General features: G+C 35.5%; 1 protein-coding gene across 1 annotated transcript in view; it reads right to left on the reverse strand.

Annotated features, from left to right (window-relative positions):
• Positions 1–12,279, reverse strand: part of LOC138703208 (carboxylesterase 5A) — a 246,886-nt gene that overhangs the window by 1,584 nt on the left and 233,023 nt on the right. Inside the window, exon 12 of the mRNA XM_069830913.1 lies at positions 5,168–5,394. Coding sequence (XP_069687014.1) covers positions 5,168–5,394 — 227 coding nt within the window. The remainder of the gene's footprint in view (positions 1–5,167; positions 5,395–12,279) is intronic.

Here is a 12,279-nt window from a genome sequence, read left to right on the forward strand (position 1 = left end):
GAGGAAATTAAACACAATAAATATGGGAAATGCGTGTTATTATTCGGTTGAGAAGCTTTTATCATCCAGTCTGCTGTCAAAAAATTTGAAAGTTAGAATTTATAAAACAGTTATATTACCGGTTGTTCTGTATGGCTGTGAAACTTGGACTCTCACTTTGAGAGAGGAACAGAGGTTAAGGGTGTTTGAGAATTAGGTGCTTAGGAAAATATTTGGGGCTAAGAGGGATGAAGTTACAGGAGAATGGAGAAAGTTACACAACACAACTGCAAGCATTGTATTCTTCACCTGACATAATTAGGAACATCAAATCCAGACGTTTGAGATGGGCAGGGCATGTAGCACGTATGGGCGAATCCAGAAATGCATATAGAGTGTTAGTTGGGAGGCCAGAGGGAAAAAGACCTTTGAGGAGGCCGAGACGTAGATGGGCAGATAATATTAAAATGGATTTGAGGGAGGTGGGATATGATGGTAGAGACTAGATTAATCTTGCTCGGGATAGGGACCGATGGCGGGCTTATGTGAGGGCGGCAATGAACCTCTGGGTTCCTTAAAAGCCATAAGTATTATTATTTATTGGAGTGAGCGTAACTACAAAATTGAAACTGGGTTAATGCCAAAACTTGAATTTTAAGTTTTATTAAAATTACAAATTTCGTACAAGTACTACGAAGTTTTATAAGAATTAAAAGAAATAATCATCTTTACGATACAAAATGTATTATATTTTTATTAGTATTTAATAATTAACAAACATGTGAAACCTAGTATGTCAATAATTTTGTTCATTGGAATGAATGTTTTTGTTTCTTAAGTCTGCAGATGTTTGTCATACGGTACTTTGTTTTACGGCGGAATATTACAATCCCTTTTTTGCTTCTGCATTTTGTCTCGGTATTTTCTTTTGGTGGAGAATGCACAGAAAATCCAGTGATAAAAATTAAACTAGATGTTTAATGATGATAATAATAATAATAATAATAATAATAATAATAATAATAATAATCTATACTAATAATAAATCTGTAGCCAAAATTTTTCTGGTAATTTTCGATTTTCCAAAAATAATTGGTCCTAACATATATAATTAACCACCCTGAAACCGAAAATCGCATTTTTGAAATTTTTTGTTTGTATGTCTGTCTGTATGTTTGTTACCTTTTCACGCAATAATGGCTGAACCGATTTATATGAAAATTGGAATATAAATTAAGTTCGTTGTAACTTAGATTTTAGGCTATATGGCATTCAAAATACTTTATTTAAAAGGGAGGGTTATAAGGGGGGCCTGAATTAAATAAATCGAAATATCTCGCTTATTATTGATTTTTGTGAAAAATGTTACATAACAAAAGTTTCTTTAAAAATGATTTCCGATAAGTTTTATTCTTTACAAAATTTTGATAGGACTGATATTTAATGAGATAAATGAGTTTTAAAATTAAAATAACGCCATCTAAGACGGTGCAATGAAATAACAAATGACTTCGTCTATAAGGGGCCTTGGGCAACAACAATCGAAAAAGGGGCCTTGGACAGCAACAGTCGAAAGCTATTAAATTATTCCTATGCACAGAAAATTTGATAGGCTTTTTTGTACATTCGTTTTCTGTATTTCTTAAAATAATATTTATGTACACACTCATTTTAATCTCAGAGAATTAATGAACAACGAGAGTGTATTGATTTAGTATGTAGTAATAGTAAGTTAGCTTAGCAATCCATTATTTTATAATTCAAATTTTAACTATGCTCAATTGAATCGTGTTAAAATACATAAAATAGACTATATATGCAATAAATGCAATGCAAAAAAAAATTAGGTAATGAGCCAAGCAGATTATGTTGCGCTGTTGTAAAGGTTGTTGCTTCTGAGATTCAAGAGCCCCCACAACAAATTAAAAACTTTCTTATCGGAGTACATCCGTTATCAACGCACTTTTTATATAATATAATATAATATAATATAATATAATATAATATAATATAATAATAAATATTATGTAGCCGAAAATTTTCTGGTAATTTTCCCTTTTCCAAAAATAATTGGTGTTAACATGTATAATTATTCATCCTGAGACCGAAAATCGCTTTTTTGAAATTTTTGTTTGTATGTCTGTCTGTCTGTTTGTTACCTTTTGACGCGATAATAGCTGAACGGATTTCGATGAAAATTGAAATGTAAGTTCGTTGTAATTTAGATTTTAGACTATATGGCATTCAAAATACTTCATTTAACGGGGCCTGAATTAAATCGAAATATCTCGCTTATTATTGTTTTTTTGTGAAAAATGTTACATAACAAAAGTTTCTTTAAAAATGATTTCCGATAAGTTTTATTCTATGCAAAATTTGGTAGGTCTGATAGACTTTTAAAATAATAATACAATACGTTTTCACCGCCGCCTCAGATTGTAGCGTTGTTGTTCCTGCAGTAATTCCCATTTGCAAAATATAAAATTTTTGAGTAGGAAGAAAAAACACATTTATTCATTCCATGGCAATGGTACATAGGAGATCGTGAATTCTTACATTTTCGAAAGAAAGAAATATAATTACATATGACTGTTTATGCTGTATCACTATTTATTTCAAGGTTTCAGAACCATAGTGGGCCAAGCGCCATTTACTGAAGACGTAGAAAACAAGGGTTAAAATTAAGTTATTACCATAAGTCAATGGAACCATATAGCAAGTAATATAAAGTATACACATTAAAACTAAATGATATGTCAATCTTCATTAAACTATAGTTGCGTGTAATAACAAATAAGAAACATGTTACAGGAATTGTCATTGCACCAAATGAGTGGTCTCTGGACCAAAATGATCGCAATTTAATTATTTAAATACAATTTCAATTAAGTAACATATTAAACGATTTATCCTTCTAACAAACACGAATGTTCCCTGGATCAAACGTCCTATTTTAATTACGTAATTACTTTATATTTATTTCTAACAGGTGCAGCGGAGCGCACGGATACGGCTAGTAATAATAATATGATCATCATCACCATCATCATTAGTGATTCGTGTTTTTTGAGTCATGCTTTCATGATTTTTATATGCATTTTGTACTACCCTTGTAAATATGAAATAAAATTTAAAAACCATTTAGAACTCGCGGAACCCTTAAGATTTGCTCGAGAAACCTCTGGTTTTCTACGGAACACACTTTGAGAAACGCTAGTTTAAACAATTCTCTTACTGCGTAATTGTAATATGTCAAAACAACAACAGAAATTGAACATGAGAAATGAACTACAAAAATTGGCACAGAGTCCCAGTGGCTGCGTGAAACACCTGTACTCGAATTAAAGCAATGAAATACAATAATACGTACTTTCTTTAACACTGTAGTGTATTTAATTTTATATTCGTATGTGCGTGCGTGACTCATATTCCCAACATTTCCATAACTGTTTTGTGAAAAACGTCAAGGCACATTAAATATAGAACGTAGCGAGACGGACTGTTTGGAAAATCACAAGACGCGAAGTTCATCTTACATTTCTATGGTACTGTGAGTGATGTCAGAGCAAACCTTCCATGTCAGAACTGAGTTTGAGGACGAACGTTGAACGTTACCCAACAATTCTGCTTCAATTGGTTGAGGGAAAACCTCAACCAGCTAAGTTGTCCCGGCCAGGATTTGAACCCGGACCCACTCGTTTCACGATCAAACATGTTAACCGTTACTGCATAGCAGTAGTGTCCGTATATTATATTGGTAGTGTTGGTAGTTGTGAAGGTGAGGACGGGTTGATAATAGTGGCGAAACTAAGGTGTAAATATTGGGTAGGCTGAAAAAATCTGCTTACCTTATATCTTTTCACATAGCAGATGTTTTTTGGCTTTTATATCAAAACTTTTTTGTGACACAGACCGCACAATAAGATTATGATCATTCATTTTCGTCCATACCTGTGGAGTAACGGTTAGCGCGTCTGGCCGCGAAACCGGGTGGCCCGGGTTCGATTCCCGGTCGGGGCAAGTTATTTTATTTATTTTAGTAGGTTATTTTACGACGCTTTATCAACATCTTGGTTATTTAGCGTCTGAATGAGATGAAGGTGTTAATGCCGGTGAAATGAGTCCGGGGTCCAGCACCGAAAGTTACCCAGCATTTGCTCATATTGGGTTGAGGGAAAACCCTGGAAAACACCTCAACCAGGTAACTTGCCCCAACCGGGAATCGAACCCGGGCCACCTGGTTTCGCGACCAGACGCCCTAACCGTTACTCCACAGGTGTGGACGGGGGCAAGTTATCTGGTTGAGGTTTTTTTTCCGGGGTTTTCCCTCAACCCAATATGAGCAAATGCTGGGTAACTTTCGATGATGGACCCCGGACTCATTTCACCGGCATTATCACCTTCATCTCATTCAGACGCTAAATAACCTAAGATGTTTATAAAGCGTCGTACAATAACCTACTAAACATCATTCATTTTCACCCCCAAACAGAATACAAGTATAACAATATGACATATAATTTGCCTCAGAGCACCCTGTTAGCAAGGATATTTCTTATACCATGAAAATTGAACATTTTTATTTTGACTTATTCCACCCGCTATTTTAATATATAAATATGGTGTCGAGCTCCTTCTTCGTAAGCACATTTTGTTTCATACATCCAACTTGAAAACGGTTTCTCTTTTAATTCTACAAATAATGACCTCAATGTTCTGCCACTATGAACCATTTTACAAAAATTAATATGTAACACACACGCATGCACTTTCGATTAAAGTAACACTCAACATCGCAGCGCATTCACAGAATATCATTATAGCGCAACTTATTATTGTGAAGATGAGGCTTGCCGCGTTCGTACCGAGATATAGCGAATTGATATCCCCTCCCTGGTCCCCCCTCAAGCTTGAATCGAGGTCGTAGCCATGCCTGTAGAGGCTTCTACCAAACGCTTCGCACTGAACTCTCCACCCTGGAATGACTGTCAACTAGTATTGGTAGTGTAGTCATAGCGATGATAATTCTGTTGATAGTGTAGTGGTAGTGGTTTTAACTGTAGTTTCAAAATGTAACATCTGAAAGCAGAGATGCGTTCAAACAAAATAGTCTATAACCACTATTTTGGTCAGAATTTTATTCCTCCCTGAGCGATTCGACTTATAAGCCACGCCAGCCTGTTGTTACCTGAGCCGAGCCTGGAGTCCGTGGTGCTGATCTCGGGGGGACTCTTCGTGTCGACGAGCTGCTGCAGGCGGGGTAGCAGGTCGTTCCACATGTCAGCCGCATTTTGGCCGACGTCGCAGCGTGGCGGCTGCCCTTGCTGCTGCAGTTCGCTCATCAGCACCCAGCAGTTGTAGTTGTCTGGCTTCGCACGCTGCCATGCCAAGCCGAACCCGGCCCCATTGGGGTTCCTGCATGAAAAAACAGCAGCCGGTAAGAAATGTGCTATTTTCGTCTATAGCAGTGATGTCAAAGCAAGCCCATTTTTCTGACCTTGACGTCGTACGCGGGCAGCAAGCGCTAAGTATGGAAAGAGGAAGGGTTGTGTATATGAATAAGCAACCTGTTGGATTAAACTTCAAACGGAACGTGAAATTTTATGTCGTTAGTTTTATATGGCTTCTTTCTGTTTAATATTATCTATATTGTCTGTAAAACAAAAATACTAACACTGATTTCTTAATATTGCACTTGTGTTTTAAATCTTAATAACATAATAGAGAGTTAAGAAGGAATATTCACTTAAATTCCATAGTAGTATAATATTATACTGTATTAAGTGGATGAAACACATCATTCATAAAGAAAGTGATATTCCAAAGAAAGAGATTGAGTATGACATGATACGTTGGAATTTATATTGATGGTATCTTTAGCCTTACAAAAGTAATCAATAAACTAATCAAAACAATATTACAGTACAAAGCAAAGTTACCTAGGTACTGTATCTGTTTTAAGTGTAACTAATATTACATAACAAAACTCTTATCGCATTGTGCTTTTAAGGTGATATTTGTGAGTAACTTCCTATCATCAGAATATTAAATTATTTTCTCGAAATCTGCTGAAGCTATAGAGCTGACATTTTTACAACACATGGGCACGTATCTTTTGCTTATGATGTAACAGTAGTTGCTTTGTTAATTCATTTCCTTACAAACAATTTCCATGCGAATATTTTCAAAATTTTCAATACACTATCTTCAGTAATATGTATATATGGTATATTAGATTTACGAAAACATTCTGTAAGGCTACTAAATAAATAGGCCTACAGGCCTACCTAAAAATTTCACTTTTCTATACGAAAAGTTGAGAAAATATTTCTTTCGAATAAAAAAATTAAAAAACGTGTGAAAAATGAGCATTAAAATTAAAACTTACATTCTTATAATGCACTTATACTTCTCAGGCAAATCTAAAAATTAACATGGATAGGCCTACAGTTTTAATAAGTTCTCTTCCTTTATCTATTGAATTAGTGCTGGCCATCCCTGAATATAGCTCGACCAAGCGGCATATACCACCTCTTTCGTCTGTCTCTTTCCTTTCCGCTGTAAAGCGCTCAGGCTCTCCTGGGCTCTAAAGCGCAGTGGCGTATACTGGTTAAAGGGTTTGGGCTACCACTGACCCTATTATTACACAAAATATATTTTAAAATCCCTATAATAAAATTCCTTACATGTTTATGTGAATTCCAGACGTCTTGATTGGGATGAAAATACGTTGATGACTTCGTCATTGAAATTACAGTTGGGCCACTTGCAAAGTTTCTGTAGAAATGACTTTTCAATGGATATTAGTACCAAGTCGGATAAACGTTCTTCTGTATGAGTTGATCTACAGTAGGATTTTATTCTCTTCAACGCAGAAAATGTTCTTTCTACCGATGCTGACGTAGCTGGTATTGTCACAATTAATGTTGCCAATTTAAGGACTTCAGGAATAACTTGGTTCAGCTGGTTTTCATATATGGCAGATAATATTTCATGGAAAGGTTTGTTCGAAAAATCAAAGACTTCTGCTGAATATATTAAACTTAATTCATTTTTCAAACGTATTTGATCAAAGTGACTGTTATAGGACTGAAATAATTTGTTTAGTGCCTCATTCGGGAAGTTTTCTCTATAAGCAGAAAATGTTTGAGAATCTAGAAGATGTGTGAACTGAAGCTTTCCATAATCAGAAAATCTGTCAGTAATTTCCATGTGCATACGATCTAGTATGCTGTAGTACAGCTGCCTGTATTTCAATTCATCATCTCCTTTTCTTCGCTTTAATGGTGGTTCCATTGTATTGGCTGAAGAATTTTCATTTTCCATATTACTCCATATGGACGGAAACCCACTACGTCTGAACTTGGATATAGTATTTTTTTAACTTTGATACCTCTTGCAAGTATTGCAAGTAGTATGCTATGTCTAGACTTTTTGTCTGAAGAATATTGTAGAGCACATCTGTATGTGCGAACATTCTAGCATAGACTTCAAGAAGAAATATATTCTGAAACTGTGTGAAAAAATTCTAATATCCTTGAGCCTGCACAATTACAGCATCATCCCAGTTTTCTTCAGAGTCATTACAAATGATATTTTTAAAGAAAGCAGTCCGTTTTTCTCTGTATTCCTTTACTGTATTTACAAGCCGAGATGTAAAATTCAATCTAGTTGGTGCTACTTTTGGGAGTTTCTTGTTCATAAATTCCTTGAGTTTTCTGATCTTTTAGGAGATGATGAGAAAAATGCAGCTAAACCCGACAGTGTTTTGAAAAAAATGCGGCATTCTGGAATGGATGAAGTAGTTTGTTGCAAAACTAAATTGAGAACATGGCTGTAACAATGGACAAATAGTGCTTGAGGATATTTTTCTAGAACTTTTGTTTTCAAGCCATTAATATTTCCCGCCATAACTGAAGCACCATCGTATGTCTGTGCAATTAACTTATCGCCGACATTGTATTCTGCTGTAACACCTTCCACATGCTGAAACAAAGCAGCAGCAGTTTTGTCCGAACTGACATTTGTGAATCCTATAAACCGTTCTTGAACATTGGCAGTACTGTCGACGTATCTTAAAACAGTGGACAATTGACTCTGATTAGAGCAGTCACTTGTTTCATCAACAACAATGGCCACAAAAGGTTTTATTTTCTTTATCATAACCCCACTTATAGCAAATATTAAGTCATTCTGAATTGCGGGAGAAGTACCACGAAATACTGTTGAACTCTCAAGGGCCAGTAAATGGTCAAATTCGCTTAAGGAACTTAAATATTCAATATAATTTCCTATATTGTCTGATTTCACACTCTCGTTATGACCCCGAAAAGCCAATTCTTGTTTTCCTAGAAAGCAGACTGCGTTAATAAGACGCAGTAAAATCTCCCGATTTTTTTTTTCACAAGAGCATTGTGTTGGTTGATGTGAGAGCTTTTTGCTTATCTAGCTGTAAATCAATTCTTGTCTTTCCAAAGTTTGCAAAGTTCATGCTACTACAAATATGAGCTTTTGATTTGTCGTATTCTAGGACTGCCGTTCGAAGGCAGTTCATATTAGAAAACCCCTCTTTTGACCACACATTAGTTTCGCGGCTAAATAACAAACATGGCCAGCAAAATAGTTTAGACAGTTTAGAAGTACCACACAATCAATTCCACTTAGCTACCATATGATGTTGAAGTGAAATGGCGTGTGTACTCACGCTGTTTTTCTTTTACGTCCATGGACAAATTTAACTCAGGAGTTGGTCTTTCCATTTTCACAATTTCAACTTTCTCGTTGTTATGTACGACGGTTAAAAGGCACTTTTAATAAACCTTTTATTACACAGTCATTTTCAACACAAACCTCTCCAGAAACTTGTTCTGCCATATTTTTCACAATATCACTTAATTGGGAAATTAAAAACTTAATAATTCACAATTAATATAACTCTTAGACACTCGAACAAATCACAGATTTAAAATAATGCACTGCAAGAACACAATCACATTCAGAGCTAGCGTACTAAGCGTATTGTTGCTTCGCGCCTGCGAAGAAACCGATCACGAGAGCGGCAACTCACGGCCTACACTGCACGATAGAAACAGTAGGGAGCGGGGGGGACGGGCAGTTGTGCGAAGGACAGCGTGCGCGGAACGGTCACAGGCTACCTCACGTAGCAAGCGGTTTCTCCAGCGATGCCGCCTTGACAACTTGTTTCTTTTCGACAGCAGAGAGCGCATATAAATCTTACAATTACTTTAATTTTAATTACTATGGTAAAACTAATAATACAAAATTATTACATTATGTTATATTATAAACTTTTTCTTTTGTAATTTCCTTGGGCTACCGCCGGTAGCCCCGGTAGTCCGCAAAATACGCCCCTGCTAAAGCGTGCGCTTGCTCCTGTGGGCATCAATTGAGATGCCTGGTCTACAGCAAGGTTCAACTAAATTATCAAATTTATGAAAAAAATATATATATGTATAACTGTTTCATTGAATTGGAAGCAATTTAGTATGGTGTCAGAGTTGCGGTAGATAAAAATGAGCTGAATCCAGTCTCGATATAAAATATTTAATTTACTAACATAACGTTTTGGAATTTTCTATGCAGTTTTGTGTATGTAAATTGTAAATTATAAATTATGTTTTATTTAACGACGCTCGCAACCGCCGAGGTTATAACAGCGTCGTCGGTGTGCCGGAATTTTGTCCCGCAAGAGTTCTTTTACATGCCATGCGACAAACACTCGTGATGCCACACTTCGACTACTGCGATATTGTATTAACTAACCTAATTGCAAACTTGAGCAGCAGGCTACAACGTGTGCATAATGCGTGCGTCCGTTATATTTGCAATATTCGTAAGTATGATCATGTTTCCCCGTCTTTCCAAAATCTGTCTTAGTTAAGGCTAAGCGATCGACGAGCCCTGCATTCTCTTATTTCAAATTCTGCGCACCGCGCAAATTCTCGTTTTCAAAATTTATCCGCATATCATCAGCTAAGTACCAGGTCTCATCATAATAATTTACTCATTATACCTCACCACAAGACATCTTTATATTCTTCATCCTATACAGTTTCAGTTGCTAGAAATTTGAACTCGCTTCCGAGTGGTGTGAGGGGTTGTTGGACATTAACTTCATTTAGGTCAAAATTACATAAATTCCTACTTAACAGATTAATTACTTATTAATATTTGTTACTTATAATGAAACTTACATCTGTCCATTCTTATTATTACCATTAATTTCTCTAAATAGAATACAAAACCTCTAATGGCAAAATTTCATTGCATTAATATTTTCATATCAATATATTTTAGATTTATATTTTGCTCCCTATGACATAGTTCTAGTAAACTTATATTAAATTAATGTTCATCATTTTAATCAACTAGCTATCTCAACTTAATTATAATTGTTTACATATTGCATATAGACTGGATTGAATTAAATTAGCTCATAAATTAAGTTATTACTTTTTCTTATAGGTTTATCTCAATTTAAATATACATGTACTAGTCGTTAAAACTTAACTGAAGAATATTGCTGGAGAATCTTTTAACTGTATTGTAAACATTCATAATTTAAATATGTATGTAACTATTGTATTGATTAAGGCTGGTTGAGTGGAAGAGAAGGTCTTATGGCCTGAACTCTGCCAGCGAAAATAAAACACTATATTCTGTTCTGGTTGGATGAACGTCCACCTCTGCTTCGGCATGTGAATATGAAGCCGGCTGTTCGGTTTGGGCTCTTCAAGGGCTGTGGCGCCACTGATTATAACTAGTGCGTAACGTTTGCAGGAACAGAGATTCTGTAGTCAGACTTCAGAAAATTGGCCTTGAGTTCGATGCTAGCTGGATACACTGATTACACTTATCAAAGCTTCTAACTACAAAACGGAACGTTTCCGGAAATGGATTGTTATAATGAACATTATTCATATTGGTCACCTCTTCTCACCTCCGAAGTCTGTAAGAATGTCACAGAATCACCCAGTACCTATATTGTAGGATGACTATTCAATGTAAACGACAAACTTTCATTATACGTGTTTTTTTGGTGTAAAATGAATTCATGTAATGCCTTTAATAATAATAATAATAATAATAATAATAATAATAATAATAATAATAATAATAATAATAATAATAATTGATGTAACTGACAAAAATAGAGCCAATATACGAACGCGTTTTAGTGTGTATGCGGATATGTACAATTTGATGTCTAGTTGTGTAAGACCAGCCATTGGGAAAAGTGGGTGGGTGACAGTAGTTGTAGTCGTACACGACAAAGTCTTTGACTCTGCGCTTCAAAACAACCTGGCGCCGCAGCCTTGTTCAAATAGCGCCAACTTGTTTCTTGTGACGAATATTAAGTAGGCCTACCGCGAACAATGAGACCACAATGCAAATTAAATGCTTGTACTGATTATGCATATTCCACAAGTACAAGGCATTCGGCCGCGTGATAGTTGTGAAGTGTGGACAAGATAAGCATGACATCTGTGACTGTACACCAGAGGCGAAGTTAGGGAGGGACAGAGAGGACACACATCGCTTAGCCAGAAATTCGTAATTAAAGAGAACATACTGTATCTATGTCTACTGTCTCACGTTATGCAGGTATGATGAGAACTAACTTACGACAAATTCTTTGGGATTATAATTGTAAGAAAGACTCAGATAAAGATTAGACACTTCTTAAGTGCGTATAAATTATTTAAAATCTAAAAACCAAAACACTTGGTCGTCATGCTTTCCTTTTATAGTATAATGAGTGTAAGGGGTATAAGTGCCATTATTTTAACTGATGATTGTTCATGCCATAAGGAAGAAAAATGTCCTCACAATTTTTTCTAATTGCAATATTTAACTAATTATTAAAGCTTACAATATTAGGCGTTTGGATGAGGAGGAGGGAGTTTACAAGCACACGGTACAGCTCAAGCGGATAGAGACATACCGGTACAAAACATGCTATGTTCTAATGCAGGGGCGGACGGTTATTTACATAAAACGAACAGCAAATACGAACTTTCAATCTCATTAATATAACTTTACGGTAAATTTCCATTTTATTTAACAATATTGGGAATATTGATCCATTTTTTATTTATGGTACGTCTAAAAATAAACAATAATGGTTTACTGCACAAAATCACACGAACTTTTTTTAAATGCAACATTTTAATCTCTCTCGCTTCCATAAAGCAGTGCCATTTTAAAGAAACTTCTGTTTGTGTGATTTTCGAAACGAGGTAAAAGACTCCTAGTTTCTAATAATTTGTTGAGAAACTG

Source organism: Periplaneta americana, chromosome 7 (assembly GCF_040183065.1).
Source record: "Periplaneta americana isolate PAMFEO1 chromosome 7, P.americana_PAMFEO1_priV1, whole genome shotgun sequence".
In the NCBI taxonomy this organism is placed as follows: domain Eukaryota; kingdom Metazoa; phylum Arthropoda; class Insecta; order Blattodea; family Blattidae; genus Periplaneta; species Periplaneta americana.